General features: G+C 41.1%; 1 protein-coding gene across 2 annotated transcripts; it reads left to right on the top strand.

Annotated features, from left to right (window-relative positions):
- The first annotated feature begins 365 nt into the window (after positions 1-365).
- LOC104878636 (G-type lectin S-receptor-like serine/threonine-protein kinase At4g27290) lies at positions 366-16,765 on the top strand. Of its 2 annotated transcripts, none has more exons than XM_059735658.1 (9): positions 366-663; positions 854-987; positions 1,892-3,416; positions 3,995-4,138; positions 4,399-4,553; positions 14,921-15,131; positions 15,554-15,791; positions 15,873-16,023; positions 16,099-16,765. In XM_059735658.1, the coding sequence occupies exons 3-9, from the start codon at positions 2,147-2,149 to the stop codon at positions 16,402-16,404; spliced, it is 2,475 nt and encodes an 824-aa protein (XP_059591641.1). In that variant the 5' UTR covers positions 366-663; positions 854-987; positions 1,892-2,146; the 3' UTR covers positions 16,405-16,765. The 2 variants fall into 2 exon arrangements, with proteins under 2 accessions (XP_059591641.1, XP_059591640.1); XM_059735657.1 differs by having other exon boundaries at positions 366-752.
- Positions 16,766-17,774: the final 1,009 nt, after the last annotated feature.

The following is a 17,774-nucleotide window of genomic DNA, read 5'->3' as shown; positions in this document are numbered from 1 at the left end:
CGATTATTATTCCTAGGGTTTGAATTGAGTTATGTAATAGGAATACCTAAGCTTTGACATGATATGAACATGGTCCACCAAACCCTAACTAAAGGATTTTGATTCTTGACCTTTGTAGTATGGTAATCCTTGTTCTGTTCCTATTCACCTACCATTTTGAGAATTTTTTTTAAAATATTTATTAAAATATGACAATTTTAAAGTTATTTTTAAATCAACAATATTGTTCAGTTTTGTGTCTGAGGCACTTCCAATCAGACACCTTCAAAATGTGGGACATTTAAAAATATTTTTTAAATTGTAATATTTAATATATATATATAAATGCTGCCTTAATTGAATTCTTTGTGAAAAATTGTGCAAATTACCCGCAGCTTAAAACGCTGTAACAGGAAAACTAAGGCATCCATCCAAACAGTCCGCCGCATTCTTCATTTTCTTCTTCACTGCCACACTGATCCTAGACAAGCCCTAATCTCCTTTCTTCCACTTGCTCATAAATCTATTTCTCTTTTTCTCAGTCCCAATGAACGAGGCCATGGCTCCCTTTATACCGCAATTTCCATTGCAGCTTCTGATCGGAGAGCGGGATCCCTCTTCGAGGATCCGGACACAATGTGGTGGAGAAGTGGCAACCATGGGCGGCGGTGGAGCGATCAGCAGGTCAGTGTTGCTTTCCCCAGATTGCTTGAGGAAATGCTCTTGCCCTGCTTTTGCAGATTTAGATACGGAGGAGAAAGTTTGGTTGGAACGTGAGTACATTAAGAAACGTTGTTCAAGATTTTATTTTCATTTCTTGTGCATCGTCTCTTCATGCATTGACCAAGCTTGTCTTCCGTGGTTCTTATGTTAGGGAGTGACGGTGCATTGCCTCAATCGAAGGCATACGCTCAATGCGAATTATTCCTCAGGAAAGCGCCATTTTCACACTATTGGACGCTGAATAGAAGAAATTTCATGTCCATATTTTGTTTTGTCTCTGGACTTGTGAGTATATAATTACTGTTGGGGTTTCAACCCTCTAAATTGTTAAGATTAGATTCCAATCAAAGACTAGTGTAAGAAATAAACTGTTCATACACATATATAATTAAGAATTAATTGATTGGATGATGGTAGACTTGGACTTGGTCAAACATAAAGGCATCCAATTAATGGTCATCGTTGGTGGCTTGTCATTTATGTTATGGACTCTGGTCGGTGTTTGAAATTTCCCCTCTACAAGTTTTGCTTCTCTTTTTTTTCTCAAATGTACCTCTCATTTGTAAATTGGAATATCGTGGAGAACCTTGACTCTGTTTTTGGTTTTTCCTCCTTCCAATTCTTTTGAATAGGGGTTTGTCTTCACTCTAGCATATTTTAATGAGCTTAATGCCTCCACATGTCGGAATTTAATGCTTAATTATTTAGTAATGCTCACACAAGGGATTTAAGCATGAGATTTTTTCTGGAAGTCAGGATTGACATTGTTACCTCTGCTATAGAGAGCAAAATGTCATTTGGTGAATTAAAATTACCGGGAATTTGGTTTAAAGATCACACTGATGGGGCTAACATCTGTGCTATTTTTATCATTTGAAGTGACCCTTTTTCTAGCCTCTGTGTGATTGTTTTATATGATTGACAATTTTGAAAAAGGAAAGAAAATCAGATGCACAAGGTTATGAATACTGGATCATTATATCCTAATGATGGATGCATGACATATTGAAAGTTATTAATTTTATATTTGGTGGTGGATGCTAATCTCTACATCATCCTATCAAACCATTATTCGATTCAAGGGACTATTCCAACTAAGGATCATGTGTCAACAAAAAACGAATAATTGATTGTATCCATAGACTTTTGAACTATGGCCTATGAACTGAAGACTATATTCATTTTGCAGTTTGAAGGAGACTATGCCAATTCTTAGGGTGGGAAAAGAGAAGTATAAGATTACTTGGGAAGCACATAAGATGGAGGCATATTTTCCTATTTGTGGACTTCTTGATTTTTGACCAATCAACTAAAAACAGCATCAACTGTGGAGTTTAATGGAAACTAGACCAAATCTTTTTGGGGGAGGGAGGGGGGGAGAAGAGAATTAAAAATTGACTTGGGAAGGACATAAGGTTTGAGACATTCTCTTTCTGGGACATCTATGGCTACCTTTACAACACTTGTAGTTTTCTTCTATGCGATCTTCATCTTAAGGGTCTCCAATGCAGGAGACACCATAACTGTTGATCTAGTAATTAGAGATGGGGAGACCATTACTTCTGTTGGTGGGAGCTTCGAACTGGGTTTTTTCAGCCCAGTTGATTCCAATAATCGATATGTGGGGATATGGTACAAGAAGGTGTCTACTAGAACTGTGGTATGGGTTGCCAACAGAGAATTTCCTCTCACTGACTCATCAGGAGTCCTGAAGGTCACGGACCAGGGAACTCTTGTCGTTCTCAATGGTACTAATGGCATCATTTGGTCTTCTAATTCATCGCAACCTGCAATAAATCCAAATGTGCAGCTTTTGGAGTCTGGAAATCTTGTTGTGAAGAATGGTAATGATAGTGACCCGGAAAAGTTTCTATGGCAGAGTTTTGATTATCCTTGTGATACTGTTCTACCAGGCATGAAGTTTGGAAGGAACACTGTGACAGGCTTAGATCGGTACTTATCTTCATGGAAGAGCACTGATGACCCTTCTAAAGGTAATTTTACATACCGGCTTGATCCTAGTGGATTTCCACAACTGATTCTGAGGAGTGGCTCAGCTGTGACTTTTTGCTCTGGTCCATGGAATGGCCTTCGATTTAGTGGGTGTCCTGAAATAAGGTCAAATCCAGTTTATAAATATTCCTTTGTTTTAAATGAAAAGGAGATTTATTATACTTATGATCTTCTTAACAACTCTGTTATTACGAGGCTGGTGTTAAGTCCAAATGGATACGTTCAGCGTTTCACATGGATTGATCGAACACGTGGGTGGATCCTTTACTCGTCTGCACATAAGGATGACTGTGACAGTTATGCATTGTGTGGTGCATATGGCAGCTGCAACATTAACCATTCTCCAAAATGTACATGTATGAAAGGATTTGTTCCAAAGTTCCCAAATGAATGGAACATGGTGGATTGGTCAAATGGATGTGTTCGGAGCACTCCACTGGATTGTCACAAGGGTGAGGGGTTTGTAAAGTACTCTGGTGTGAAACTGCCAGACACGCAATACTCCTGGTTTAATGAAAACATGAGTCTCAAGGAGTGTGCCTCTATATGCTTGGGGAACTGCTCTTGCACTGCCTATGCAAATTCAGATATCAGGAACGGAGGAAGTGGATGCTTGCTCTGGTTTGGTGATTTGATTGATATCAGAGAATTTGCTGAAAATGGACAAGAGTTGTATGTGAGGATGGCTGCATCAGAATTAGGTATGAATGCACCTGTTCCTTACCTCAGAAACATAAATTGGTATAACATTTTAAGGAAAACTTCTACTTTTCTTTATGACAAGGTTTTCATCAATGTTCACTGTGCATTAGTGCCTCTCCTTCTTATCCTTTACTGTTGTAACTTAAAACTTCACCTCTTTCTGAAATAAAACCAATATGAAAAATTTGTGAACCAACTACCAAGGCACATCCTTTCTTGAAGTGGAGTACTTATTTTCTGAAGTCTAGGGTCTAAACAACTGCTCCTCACAATGCTTAAACTTGTTTCTTTAGCTTGCAATTGCGGTTAAATGGAAGGTATACACTGCCTGAACTGTGCCTTCCATATTTTGTTCTTTTAGATTCCAATTGCTGTGATATAATTGGTATAACACATAAATACAACACCTGAATTGTGCCTTCTAATCTCGCTGCAACTTCAGTTCTTTGAACTCCTGCTTTCATGGTTCTGAACTACTAATGTGTTTCAGATCAACAATTCCTCCTTGTCAGAAATTTATAGTCTTCATATTTTAATACCTGGTTCCCCTCCTTAACTGCTTTCTACTTGGGTCAAGATGCCTTTTCTAGCTCAAATAGCAGCTCTGAGAAGAGACGAAAGCAGGTCATCATCAGCTCTGTATCAATTTTGGGAGTGCTTTTCCTAGTTGTAATCCTGACCTTGTATGTTGTGAAGAAGAAGAAGAAGCTAAAGAGAAACGGTAAGTACTCATAGGATTTGTATTATCATATGTAGTAGTAAAATGTTCTTCATGTTGTCTGGTCATGCATTCTTCAAATGAGGGAGAAGGGGAATGGCGTTGTTTGATTGTATGATTAGTGAATTGATCTAGGCCTGGTAATGGATTAATTTAAGAATTTTTGTGTACCTGAATAGCCCCAGAATGGCCCCAGCCTAACCCATGAGCAATTCCTACTTAAAATCCAACATTCTGAGTCAATTATTTGTATCTTAATGCAGGAAAAATTAAACACTATTTGGAAGGAGGTGAAGCCAATGAAAGACATGAGCATCTTGAATTACCACTATTTGACTTGGCTGCATTGTTGAGTGCTACAAATAACTTTTCAAGTGACAATAAGCTTGGAGAGGGTGGTTTTGGACCTGTCTACAAGGTAAGACTATCCTCTTTTTTCTGGGCTGAGTTTAATCTTCAAGTTAATAACACATGATAGATACACTATTTTTTTTTTATAGATAAAAAAAGATGTATATAAAGAAAAGAGGAGACACCAAACACAGTGCCCTCAGAGTATACAGGGAGTATACAAAAGAAGCCAAAAGGCTCAAATCATAAGGGGAGGGAAAGAACCAAAAACATCACTTGCCCTTACTTAGAGCCTAACCAATCAATGAAGCTTACAAGCGAATAAGGGTTCAAATCTATAGACACCCTAACCCAAGACCAAAGGTTACATACAAAAGAATTTTTCAATTTTTGGAGCGAAAGCTCCTCATTACCAAACGCTAACATATTCTTTTCATTCCATATTGTCCAAAATAAACATTAGGGGGCCATTTGCCAAGCCTTTTTATGAGTTTTACCCACAAAAGCCCCATGCTACCCAAGAAGAGTTTCCTTCATTGAACAAGAAAGAATCCAAGCCACACCAAAGAGGGAGAAGAGAAGATTTCAAAGAACTTGAGTCTTTGCACAATGAAGAAGAAGGTGATCCACCGCCTCTTCTTTAGAGAGGCATAAAAAACACCTATTAGCCAAAAAGTGCTCTCTCCTTTGAAGTTGGTTCAAAGTTAAGACTTTCCCCCAAGAAGCCTCCCAAGCAAAGGCATTTTGTAGAGAAGTCAGCCTTGTGAGGTTCAAATGGTTACAACTCTGATAGAACAATTAGGCTATACAAACGCCATTTCTATATCATTTTAGCAAAGAGCAGTCAGTATGTCATAAGTTGTCGTTGAGGAAGACAATGCCGGTAACTTCCCCTAGAGGTAGATGCTGGTTTGGTGTTGAGTTGAAGACGTTTGAGATTAGCATAGAAGAGCTCAAAGGAAAAGTGCGTGGAAAGATCTGTGAAAGAGGCCCTAAGTTTTCTTCATGGATCAGATTTGGAGGGAAAGGTTTGTCCTTGCTGCTAGAGGGGGTTGAGTCATGTTGTGGGCTAAAGGAAAGAACTCCTTTCAGAAAGTTTTGGTCGGAAGTAGATAGAGACTACAGTCTGGAACTCCGTAGTAATAAAGCAGGACGATTCTTGTTTTGTGTTGTAAGAGATGCGGAGAACAAAAGATTCTCCTTGGCTTTTCCTGAAGGAAAAGGGCTTGTTGGAGGCTAGGAAACTCTCGCTAGTAAACTGAGAAGTTTGGGAGTCTCTCCTCTTCAGTGGAAAGGAGCTCTGTTGGAAAACCACATACCTTCTCAAGCTTAGCCTAGCAGTAGTGTAGACGAAGACACATCCTCTCTTTAGGATTGCCTCGCGCCTCGTGATGCCGTCTAGCTAGAAATTGAGAAAGAAACACTCGACAGAAATGAGGAGCTGTTGGGTAGGTGTCTTGTGGGCTTTTGGGAGGGAGACTTTGATCGCCTCCTTGACCTTGTTTCCTTCGGGTCGTGGGCGAAAAACTCCTGGTTCTTGGAAGGGAACCTCTGGCTGTCAAACGTGAGAGAAAATATTTTGCTTATGGAGTTCGAATTTGCAGACGAAACGGAGAGGGTGCATAATTCAGGGACGAGACGCTTCAGAGGAAGAAACTTTTGCCTAGAAAAATGGAAGCCATTTGTGGGATGCCTTGAGGGAGACAGAGGGGGTGCGCGCCTTGTGTGGGTTAGAATTTTAGGTCTCCCTCTGCATCTTTGGCGAATAAGTCTCTTCAAGAAGTTTGGAGACTCTTGTGGGAGGTTCGTGACTGTGGATGAAAACACAGCCGAACGTCGGAACCTCAAGTGGGCCAGAGTCCTCGTCGAAACCAGGTTGGCGCACCCAAGTTCGTTGCAGGTGGTTGCTGGTCCCTCTTGTTTCGGTTTACAACTTTGGTGGGAAGATGAGCCCTGCATCTCCACTATGCTCCCTTCCCACGGGCTCGGGTGCCTAGAAGCTTGGGGAAGACGAGGTGGCCCCTTCACGCGCCATTGGGAGCGTGGGCTCCCAACCCTCTTCCTCAGTCTCTTTGCAACCTAAAAAGCCGCCATCGCCGATCTTGGGAAGTGGTGCCCCTGCCTCGGACAAGACTGGTGCAATTGCTCCCCTTTCCCATGCCTGCGAAGTGGAGACGGGCCTGCATCTGGATGCCATGGCTCATTCGGGCTTGGCCTGTGTTTACTCTTTTGGGTCTGGGCTAGGGAAGGCCCAAGTCTTAGCCACACTGGGAGTTCCATTTAAACCCTTCGACCCAACCCCTCCTAATAACTTAGGGCAAGAAAACCCTAGGTGCTCGCCGTGCCGGAGGAGAGGAACCCCCGCTCTGTCTCCTGCCACCGCTGGGACCCCCCAATTGGAAGCGTCGCCGCCTGTATTTGAACCTTCTCCCCTCGCCGAAGCTTGCAATCCTCAAGGTAGGACCCCCTAGATGGAAGCGTCGCCCCAAATGGAAGTGTCGCCGCCTGCAAATGAGCTTCCCTCCCTTCCCCGTCGAAGCTCGCAATCCTCAAGGTATGCTCTCTCTACCCCCGATCTCCTCGAGAGGGGAGTAATCCTCTTCTTCTACTCCATTCTGGGATACGGGGTTTGAGAGGGAAAGAGAATCTTGCTTTGATCTATTGGACCAAGGGAGGCGGAAGTGACGTTGAACCCCCTGTCCATGATGCTCAGAGATGGGTCGATAGTGGTTCTGATTGAAGCCCCGAGTCCTGATCTGGAAAAAGACGTGGCGAAGTAGACAGACCTGTCGGCTGTCCCCCCGTGCGAAGAAGGATGGTCAGAAAAGGAGCTTTCCAAACTATTTCACTTCAGTAAAGTCTTAGGAATGCCTGTCGAAGGGCATGAAGTCGAAATTTTGGCCTTGCTTAAGAAATTGAAGCTAAGGATGGGAAGTAACACCCTTTGTAAGAGAAGGAAAAAGAAAAAATCTTGCACCACCCGCTTCGAAAGAGAGTTAAAAAAATTGGAATGCTCTGTTAGTTATGGGGGGACATCAGGGATAACTAAAAAATCCGACCAGAGCTCCTGAGATTTGATTCCAGTTGATTAATGAGAATTAAAATTCTCTGTTGGAATGTCCGAGGGCTTAATGATTTTGAGAAAAGAAAGCTGATCAAAGGAGTGGTGATGAATCAAAAACCAGATTTGGTTTGCCTTTTGGAGACGAAGATGAAAGAAATGTCTCTACAAATGGTAAAAAGCGTGGGAGTAGGAAGATTTCTTAATTGGGCTTCAGTGGACGCTAGGGGCGCGGCAGGAGGCCTCATTCTCTTTTGTGATAACAGAGTCTTGGAGAATTTGGAGGTAGAAAGTGGAGGGTACTCCATCTCAGTTCGTTTTAGAAACTGCCCTGATGGCTTCTCTTGGATTTTCTCTGGAGTGTACGGGCCAGTGATTGGCAGCGAAAATGAAGCTTTTTGGGAGGAGCTAGGAGCCATCCGTGGCCTCTGGGAGGACCCTTGGTGCATAAGAGGGAACTTTAATGCTATAAGATTCCTAGAGGAAAGAAGGAATGCCCTTAGACTCACAGCTGAAATGAGGAGATTTTCAGAGGTGATAGGGGAGCTGGGGCTGAGGGATTTTCCACTGGCTAGAGGTCCTTTCACTTGGATAGGGGGTTTGAACTCTCAAGCTGCCTCTAGATTGGACCGTTTCTTGATTTCGGACCAATGAGAGGACCACTTTTCTGCCATCACACAATCTGCTCTTCCTCGTTTGGTCTCTGATCACAGCCCCCCTCCTCAGGCAAAAGCCCCTTTTGCTTTGAAAATATGTGGCTGAAAATAGATGGTTTCAAAGACCTTGTAAGAAATTGGTGGAATGGTTATTCTATCGAAGGCTATAGTAGCCACTGCATTGCTGAGAAACTCAAAGCGCTTAAGAAGGACTTGAAGATTTGGAACAAGGAGGTGGTAGGCAATGTTTCATTCAATAAAGCAAAGGCCTTCTTCCGCCTGCAGCGTTGGGAGGCCAAGGAGAATGAGAACTCTCTTACTCTTGGAGATGTGGAGGCTAAAAATATGGCTCTTGAGGCGTTTGGAGTAGGGGTGTGGAAGGAGATTATGAAGGAAAATGAATGGTGCTGGGACAGCCTAGAGTTTAGGGTGGGGAAGGGCAATAAGATCAGATTCTGGACTGATGTGTGGTGTGCGGGTACAGCGTTGTCTCAATCTTTTCCGCACCTCTTTGCCTTGGCTGTTGACAGGAATGCTACGGTGGAGGAGATGTGGGACCAGAATTCTGATCAAGGAGGTTGGAATCTAAGATTCTTGAGGAATTTTAATGACTGGGAGGTGGGCATGGTAGGAGATCTGCTTCTTAAGTTGAGAGGGCTTAGGCCGGCTTTGGAGGAAGATTCAATCTCTTGGAAGGGAGGAAAAAGCGGTAGATATAAAGTCAAGATGGCGTACAGTGGTTTAGTCAATCCCAGTGACATTGTTTTCCCGGAAAAAAACATTTGGGTGAATAGTGTTCCTACCAAAGTCGCTTTCTTTGCGTGGGAGGCATCGTGGGAGAAGGTGTTAACGCTTGATAGACTCCAAAGAAGAGGATGACATCTCCCGAATTGCTGTTTTTTGTGTGGTTGTGCAGAAGAATCTGTAAATCATATCCTTATTCACTGTACAGTGGTTAGAGCCCTTTGGGAATTAGTCCTTGGGCTTGTAGGTGTAAAGTGGGTCTTTCCAGAAACTGTAAAGGAGGTCCTATTGAGCTGGAGAGGTTCTTTTGTGGGGAAAAAAAGGAAAAAAATTTGGAAATCCATCCCGTTATGTATATTTTGGACGGTTTGGAAAGAAAGGAATAGATTAGCCTTTAAGGGGGGTGAGCTACATATTCAGAAGTTAAAGAATTTTTTTGTTTGTAACTTGTGGGGTTGGTCTAGATTGGATATTGGAGAGGATTCTCTATCCCTTCTAGGTTTTTTAGAGTGGCTAGCATCCACCTAGGGGGGGTGAGGTCTTCTTGGTCTCTTTTGTTTTTTTGTTGTGTGGTTATAGTCGCCTTGTATATCTCCTGTATACTGTGTGGCTATTGGCCTTTTTTGCTTAATATATTTCGATTTACGTATCAAAAAAAAAAAATATGGCTCTTGAGGACTATAAGAAATGGGCTCTTCTGGAAGAAACTTCTCGGAGACAGAAGTCAAAAGAAATCTGGTTAAGAGAAGGTGACAAAAATACTAAATATTTCCACAAAATGGCCAATGCTAGGGCAAGGAGGAACTTCTTGTCCAAAATTAGAGTGAATGGGGCGACTCTCTCTTCCATTGAAGATATAAAAGAAGGTGTTTGTAGAGCCTATTGGTCCCTCATCTCAGTTTTTGGGGATTGGAGGCCTAGTACCAATGGCCTTAATTTCAAGGAGCTAGGAGAAGGATTGGCCAGCAGCTTAGAAGTGATGTTTTCAGAGGAAGAAATATTTGTAGTCGTAAGCAGTTGCTGTTGTGACAAGGCCCCAGGCCTGGACGACTTCACAATGGCCTTCTGGTTGTTTTGTTGGGACGTTGTTAAACCAAAGATTTTGGGTCTCTTCAGGGAGCTTTACTTCCATGGGACATTCCAGAGAAGCTTAAACTCCACGTTCCTCTTGCTCATTCCTAAGAAGGAGGGGATCGAAGACCTAAAAGATTTTAGACCAATTAGCTTGGTAGGGAGTGTGTACAAATTGCTTGCTAAAGTCCTTGCCAATAAGCAGAAATTAGTGATGGGGGAGGTGATTTTTGATTCTCAACAAGCTTTCGTCCAAGGGAGACAGATTTTGGATGCTGTTCTTATTGCTAACGTGGCCCTTGATTCTAGATTGAAAGAAAACACGTCGGGCCTCCTTCTTAAGATAGACATTGAGAAAGCCTTTGACCATGTCAATTGGGACTTTCTCATGGATGTGATGTCTAAGATGGGATTTGGGCATAGATGGATTAATTGGATGAAATGGTGCTACTCTACGGCTACCTTCTCCATCCTCATCAATGGGAGCCCCTCAGGCTTCTTTCGTAGCTCTAGGGGATTGAGACAGGGCGATCCTCTTTCCCCTTATCTTTTCCTTTTTGCCATGGAAGCTCTTAGCCAACTGTTGTCTTGTGCAAGAAATGAGGGCTTTATTTCTGTTTTCAGAGTGGGAGGAAGAGGTAGAGGGGTTGATCGTGTCACATCTCTTGTTTGCTGATGACACCTTGATCTTCTGTGACCCGATGCAAATCAGTTGTAATATCTTAGCTGGACCTTCATGTGGTTTGAGGCGATTTCAGGATTAAAAGTTAATCCAAGTAAAACTGAGGCCATCCCAGTGGGGGAAGGCATTCCTATGGAGACCCTCGCCTTGGTCTTGGGATGTAAGATAGGGAGTTTACCTACCTCCTACTTGGGTCTCCCCCTTGGAGCCCCCTACAAATCCACTAGGGTGTGGGATGCAGTGGAAGAAAGATTCAGGAAAAGGTTGTCTCTTTGGAAAAGGCAATACCTCTCCAAAGGTGGTCATCTTACCTTGTTAAAAAGCACCCTCTCTAGCCTCCCAACGTACTTTCTTTCTCTCTTTGTGATCCCTAAGAGGGTGTGTGCAAAACTTGAAAAGATCCAAAGAGATTTCTTATGGGGCGGTGGCGCCTTAGACAATAAACCTCACTTGGTGAGTTGGAAGGTTATTTGTGCTGCTAAAAAGGATGGAGGCTGGGGCATTCGCAATCTAGCTATTTTTAACAAGGCCCTTCTTGGAAAGTGGTTGTGGAGATTTGCTAATGAGAATGAGTTCCTATGGAAGCAAATTTTCTCTAGTAAGTACGACCTTCAAGAGGGGGGATGGTGCTCCAAAGGTGTAAGAGACCGTTATGGGGTGGGGGTTTGGAAGACCATCAGAAATGGTTGGGAGAACTTTCAATCTCACTCCTGCTTCATCGTAGGGGATGACACTAGAGTGAAGTTTTGGAAGGACATATGGTGTGAAAATCAATCTCTGGAAGAAGCTTTTCCCACCTTGTTTAATCTCTCCGTCAACAAAGAAGGCTGGATTGCTGAGGCTTGGCAGGAAGATGGAGTTGGGGGTAGCTGGGGGCTTCGTTTTAATAGACACCTTAATGATTGGGAGGTGGGAGAAGTTGAAAGCTTGTTAGGCAAGCTCCATCCTTTGTCCATTAGAAAAGGTGTGGATGACTTGCTCCGGTGGAAAGAGAACAAGAATGGGACCTTTTCAGTCAAGTCTTCTTATAGCTCACTCTCAAGGGGCATCAAACCCCCCTTCCCGGCTAAAACTATTTGGACACCTTGGGTTCCAATTAGGGCTAGCTTCTTTGGTTGGGAGGCACCTTGGAGTAGACTGCTCACCATTTACCGCTTGAAGAGATTTGGTTGGAGCATCCCCAACAGGTGCTTTTTGAGTAAAAACGAGGAAGAAACCAGAGATCATCTTCTTTTGTTTTGTGAGAAGGCCCGAATGTTATGGCTTCTGATCTTTTCCCTTAGGTGATGCACTCCTTTGTGAAAAGGAACCTCTTGGGATGGCATGGTTCTTTTGTGGGCAAGAAAAGGGAGAAAGCTTGGAGAGTTGTCCCCCTTTGCTTGATGTGGACCATTTGGAAAGAAAGGAATAGGAAGGCCTTCGATGATGTTGAGAGGAACAACCAAGATGTTAAATCCATTTTTTTTGTATACTTTTGTGAATTGGGCTAGGGTGTATATAGAGGAACACATTTGCTCTTTGATAGATTTTGTAGATTGGCTAGCCACCAAGTAAGGGTCAGGCTTGTTTGCCCCTTGGTTTTTTGCTCCTTTGTATCTTGGTATACTCAGTGTATACTCTTTCTTTAGCCTTTTGGCTTTTAATAAAATATTTTACCTATCAAAAAAAAAAAAAAAAGCCTCCCAAGCAAAGAAAGCCACCTTAGTAGGCACACTACCCTCCAAATACTACTACTAGGGAACAAAGGAGAATCTCCGATCTCTAAGATAGAATAAAGAGACTTGACCGAAAAGGTGTCATACCTTGAAACTGTTCAAATCACTCTATCTTCCACTTCCCTGTGCACCCTAAAAGCTTGGATCTTTTGCAAAAAACGCTCCACTAACTCTACCTCCCAATCATTAAACACCCTTGAGAAAAGAGGGGTCCAACCACCCCCATCACCATTAGGGTTCCAAACATTCGACACCTAGGCTTCTTTAGATGAAGAAATGGAAAATAAGGGAAGGACTCACAAAGTGGCTTATCGCCACACCACTTGTCCATCCAGAAGCTCATTCTCTGCCCATTACCCACTTGGTAGGCCAACCTACCACTCAAATAAATCCGCTCCTTCCTAATTGCTTTCCACAAACCCACACCATACCTCTCACTCACTGCACGGGAGCGCCACCCCCCATCCTCTTCACCATACTTGTGACTGATGACTTGCTTCCAAAAGACCTCTCTTTCATTTGCCAACTGTCAATTCCACTTACTTAAGAGAGTTGTATTCATCAGAGCTAGATTTCTCACACCTAAACCACCTTTCCTTTTCTCCAAGCAAACCATGTTCCACCTAACAAGATGCGGTTTCTACACCAAAGCTCGACCACCTCCACATGATAGATATACACTATGCAACTTGAGAAATAGTCTTTGCCCCAATCTTCATAGTATCTTAATGTAGGCAATAGACATCAAGGCCTATACATGCCCATGTCATTTTGATGCTAACATATGTGGCAACATGTGTCACTAGTTTGTTCTATTAACCTGTACTGGGCTTTCTCGTTCTAAAATGTTTGGTGGCTCCTTTTAATTTGCAAAACTTTGAGAAGAAACATAGAATGTTAAGTCTCCATTAAAAAATTATGAAAAAAGAACTAAAAAAAAAAAAAAACACTCCGAAGGTCGATTTGATTTTTTTTTTTTTGATAAGTAAGAGATTGTATTAATAAAAATGCAAAAAGCATGCAAGAGTATACAAGTTGTATACAAAGAGTACCAAGCAAAAAACAGAAAAAAGGGTACAAAAAATACTTCCTCCCTCAACCAATACCCAACCAATCTATGAAATCAATTATATGTGTGTAGCCACCACCTATAGACACCCTGACCCATATAGGGAAATTGTTTAGGAATAAATTTTTTAGCGTTTGCCAGACAATTCCTTGCTATCAAAGTATCTGCTATTTCTTTCCTTCCAAATTGTTTGAAAAATGCAAGGAGCAACTCTCCAAGCCTTAATACATTTGTTCTCTATAAAAGATCCATGCCACCCTAGGAGTGTTTCCCTAATTGACTCAGAAATAGCCCACTGAACACCAAAAGTGGAGAACACCAACTGCTATAATAATCTTGCCTTGTCACAATGAAGAAGGTTATGATCAATGGACTCTGACTTCTCTTTGCACAAAGCACATCTATTGGCCAAAATCCACCCTCTTTTTTTAAGCTGAACCAAGTCAAAACCTTTCCCCAATAAGCCTTCCAAGTGAAGAAACTCACCTTCGAAGGAATCCAAGTGTTCCAAGCTATCTTCAAAGGGAAATGGATAGTACCATCAATCTCGAACAAAGAATAAAGCCCCCTTACAGAGAAAACGCTTTTGTTCTTGCCCTTCCAAACAACTCTATCCTCTTGTTCCCCCTTAAATGAATGCCCTTGGAGTTTAGAAAGAAAACGCTCTATGACACCCAACTCCTAATCATTTAGGTTTGTAACAAAATGGAAGTTCCAATTTCCTCCTTCTCAATGCTCCCACAGATTAGCTACCCACGCCTTTTTAGAATCAGATAAGGCAAACAAGGACGGGTGAGTCTCACATAATGGCTCCTTGCTACACCACCTATCATTCCAAAACTTTACCCTCTTCCCATTACCCATCGTAAAGGAAATCATTGAATTAAAGAGCTCTCATTGCTTCCCAATCTCTTTCTATTCCCCAACTCCTTAGGAATCTCTCACCACTCCTACCTCTACCCCCCCTTCCTCCTCCCCAAACTTTCCCCTTATGATTTTCTTCCACAACGAATCTCTTTCACTAGCAAAATTCCAACACCACTTATAAAGAAAAGTCTCGTTAAACAATGAAAGAGAACGACCACCTAGCCCTCCTTTGGACTTTGCTTTATAAACGATTGACCACTTGACTAAATGTACTTTCTTCTCTAAGGCCCTCCTCCCCACAAAAAATCCCTTAGAATCTTCTCTAATCTCAACTTTACTAATCTTGGGATGGTGAACAAGGACATAAAATAAATTTGTAAACTAACTAGAGTACTACAAAGTAAAGTGAGAGCATTTTGAGTCTAGTATATTTCTAGAAGATAACTCTTCTCTAGTGTACATCTTTTTCATTCATGGAGTGAATGTTTTGTTTCTGATAACAAAAAGTTGTACGTTTTAAAACTCTGTGAGTTTGGTTATTGGTGTATCATATTGAGTTCTATTTTCAGGGAATACTGCAAGAGGGACAAGAAATTGCTATAAAGAGACTGTCGAAAAATTCTAGACAAGGACTAAATGAATTCAAAAATGAAGTTGAATCCATTGCAAAACTTCAGCATCGAAATCTTGTGAAGCTTCTTGGATGCTGCATTCATGACAATGAAAAGATGTTGATCTATGAATTCATGCCCAACAAAAGCTTGGATTTCTTCATTTTTGGTTTGGCTCTCTTAAATCCCAATGATTTTTATTTTGTTTTTCTTTTCTCCTATGCATGCTAGACAAACTCTTTCTCCACATTGTTTTTACCAAATGCTGAGGACTAATAACTGGGAACAAGACCAAGTAAGGACTCCTGGTATCTAGAAAAATTTCTCTTCCATTTCTCCAAACTTTTCAGGTCTTCTCTAAAATATTTGGGTTTTGGACCCCTAGACTAAGATCCATTATCTATTTAGTCCTCAACAATTTCTCTTAGTCACTGAAAATAGGCATTGATCATATTTATTTCATTTTTACACGTCATTGCTACCTGAACCATGAATTTTTTTAAATCCATTTGTTTGTTGAGTTATTTTCAATTTATATTCAAGAATCCAATTAGAAGAATGGGCTAATGTGGATGAAAAAAAAATGGACAGATCAAATGCGAAGTGTAGTACTAGATTGGCCTAAGCGCTTTGTCATTATCAATGGGGTTGCTCGGGGGCTTCTTTATCTTCATCAAGACTCCAGACTAAGAGTCATCCATAGAGATCTCAAAGCCGAAAATGTTTTACTAGATAATGAGATGAGTCCAAAAATTTCAGACTTTGGCTTAGCAAGAAGTTTTGGGGGAAATGAAACTGAAGCAAATACAACGAGAGTGGCGGGAACATTGTAAGTATATCCAGTAATGTTGCATATGATCTACTTCTATGGTCTATAAAATCACCTCCCTTTTTCATTGATTTCCTATAGAGGTTACATGTCCCCAGAATATGCAACTGAAGGATTGTACTCGACAAAATCGGATGTTTTTAGCTTTGGTGTTTTGGTGCTAGAGATTGTAACTGGGAAGAGGAACAGAGGATTTTTTCATCCAGACCACGGATATAACCTTCTTGGACATGTAAGAATCAAATGATATTTCCTTATTTCAGAATGATAAATGATAATACTTCTGATCCTTTGTTGCATTGTCTAGGCATGGACACTCTATATGGAAGGTAGGTCTTTAGAACTTATCGATCCATCGATGGGGGATACCAGCAATCTATCTGAAGTGCTTCGCACAATCAACATGGGCCTATTGTGTGTACAACGTTTCCCCAATGATCGACCAAGCATGCATTCTGTGGTTCTAATGTTGGCGAGTGAGTGTGCACTGCCTCGGCCTAGAGAGCCTTGTTTTTTCACAGAAAGGAATGTAGTGGAAGCAAACCCTGTCCCAGGCGAGCACATGCTATTTTCAGGAAATGAAACCTCCATCACACTATTGGAGGCTCGATAGAAAACCTTTCATCTTTATGTTCTCTTTGGTCTCAAGGATGCAGCTCATTTTCTTCTCTCATGCTCGGATTATATTCCAATTCTGAGTGTAACCTAAGATGCAAGCTTGACAATATGAATTATCCTGACATAGGTGGGAAAATGGATATTTTCTTAAAAATATACCAGCCATCTGTAGGTTTGGTCTTTCTCTCATCTTTCAATTATTTCAAAGGGTGGTTTGGCCTCTCTCTGGCATTCTTTAAATGAGAATAATATTGTAAAATTTTAACATGATGGCACCAAGAACAGACAGGAAGGGATCTACGTCTCATGCATCTTATGGGTTGCATGTCTGAATAAGAGCCCAATTCGTTAGACTATGTGATGATGACTTCTTTTATGTATTTCACAATTGACAACAACTAGAGAGGAACACGGAAATGCCGACGAGGGTGCCTATTTATTTAAGACATGTGGAACTTAAGCGGCTAATTCACATTGACTTTAATGTAGCTAGTTGTCTCATCTCAAGTTTGAATGTGACTTACACCCTGATTTGTATCAAATTCTCTAGAAGGTAAATAAGGATTTGATAACATCTTTTATGTTTGTATGATTAATTTATGATTTTAAAATGAATTTAATATAAAATTTAAGAAAATGCTATTTTTTATGGAAGCTTTGACTACCCCTAATGACGCTGAGTTGGATGATACTCCAGAGTGTCACATGGATTGCAGTTCAAGATTAGGCATGGATCGGCTATTGGAAAAGTTGCTTGTTGACCTCCACCTCTTTTTAATTGATGTTATAATTAGTAATTAAGGTTTATCGAGGCTTCATTTTTTATAAAGAGTGAGGACGGGATGGAGAGGTGGGGGAAGATAAAGTAAATAAAAATAAAAATAAAAATATAAAGTAAATAAAAATAAAAATAAAAATTTAGGTGATACGCATCCAAAAGGTTAGTCTGCCGTATAAGTTTTAAAAGCAATCCATTGTCGATATTACTATGTATGGACGGGAGGTGGGTTTGACCCAAAATTCAGAGTTTAAGACCAAAATAATATATTTGTAAAAAAAAATGATAAGAATAGTATCCATTTGAAAATATTTGCCAAAGTAGTCTTCTTTATCCACGTAAGCATCCACATGGATTTTAAGTGTAAAGAACCACCGTTGGTGACTGTGGTTTTAGAACTTACAAAAATTTTCTTAAAACCACAGTTATAAACTGTGGTTTTACAATTTCTCTTAGAACCACAGTTACTAACTGCGGTTTTAAAAGAAGTTTCCTTAAAACCACAGTTACAAACTGTGGTTTTACAATTTCCTAACTTTACAATTATTTTTAAAATATTTTTTTTATTAAAACAACCATAAAACCAC

Source organism: Vitis vinifera, chromosome 19 (assembly GCF_030704535.1).
Source record: "Vitis vinifera cultivar Pinot Noir 40024 chromosome 19, ASM3070453v1".
NCBI classification, from domain to species: Eukaryota; Viridiplantae; Streptophyta; class Magnoliopsida; order Vitales; family Vitaceae; genus Vitis; species Vitis vinifera.
The sequence above is the reverse complement of the archived record's forward strand: the minus strand, read 5'-3'. Positions and strand labels throughout refer to the sequence as shown.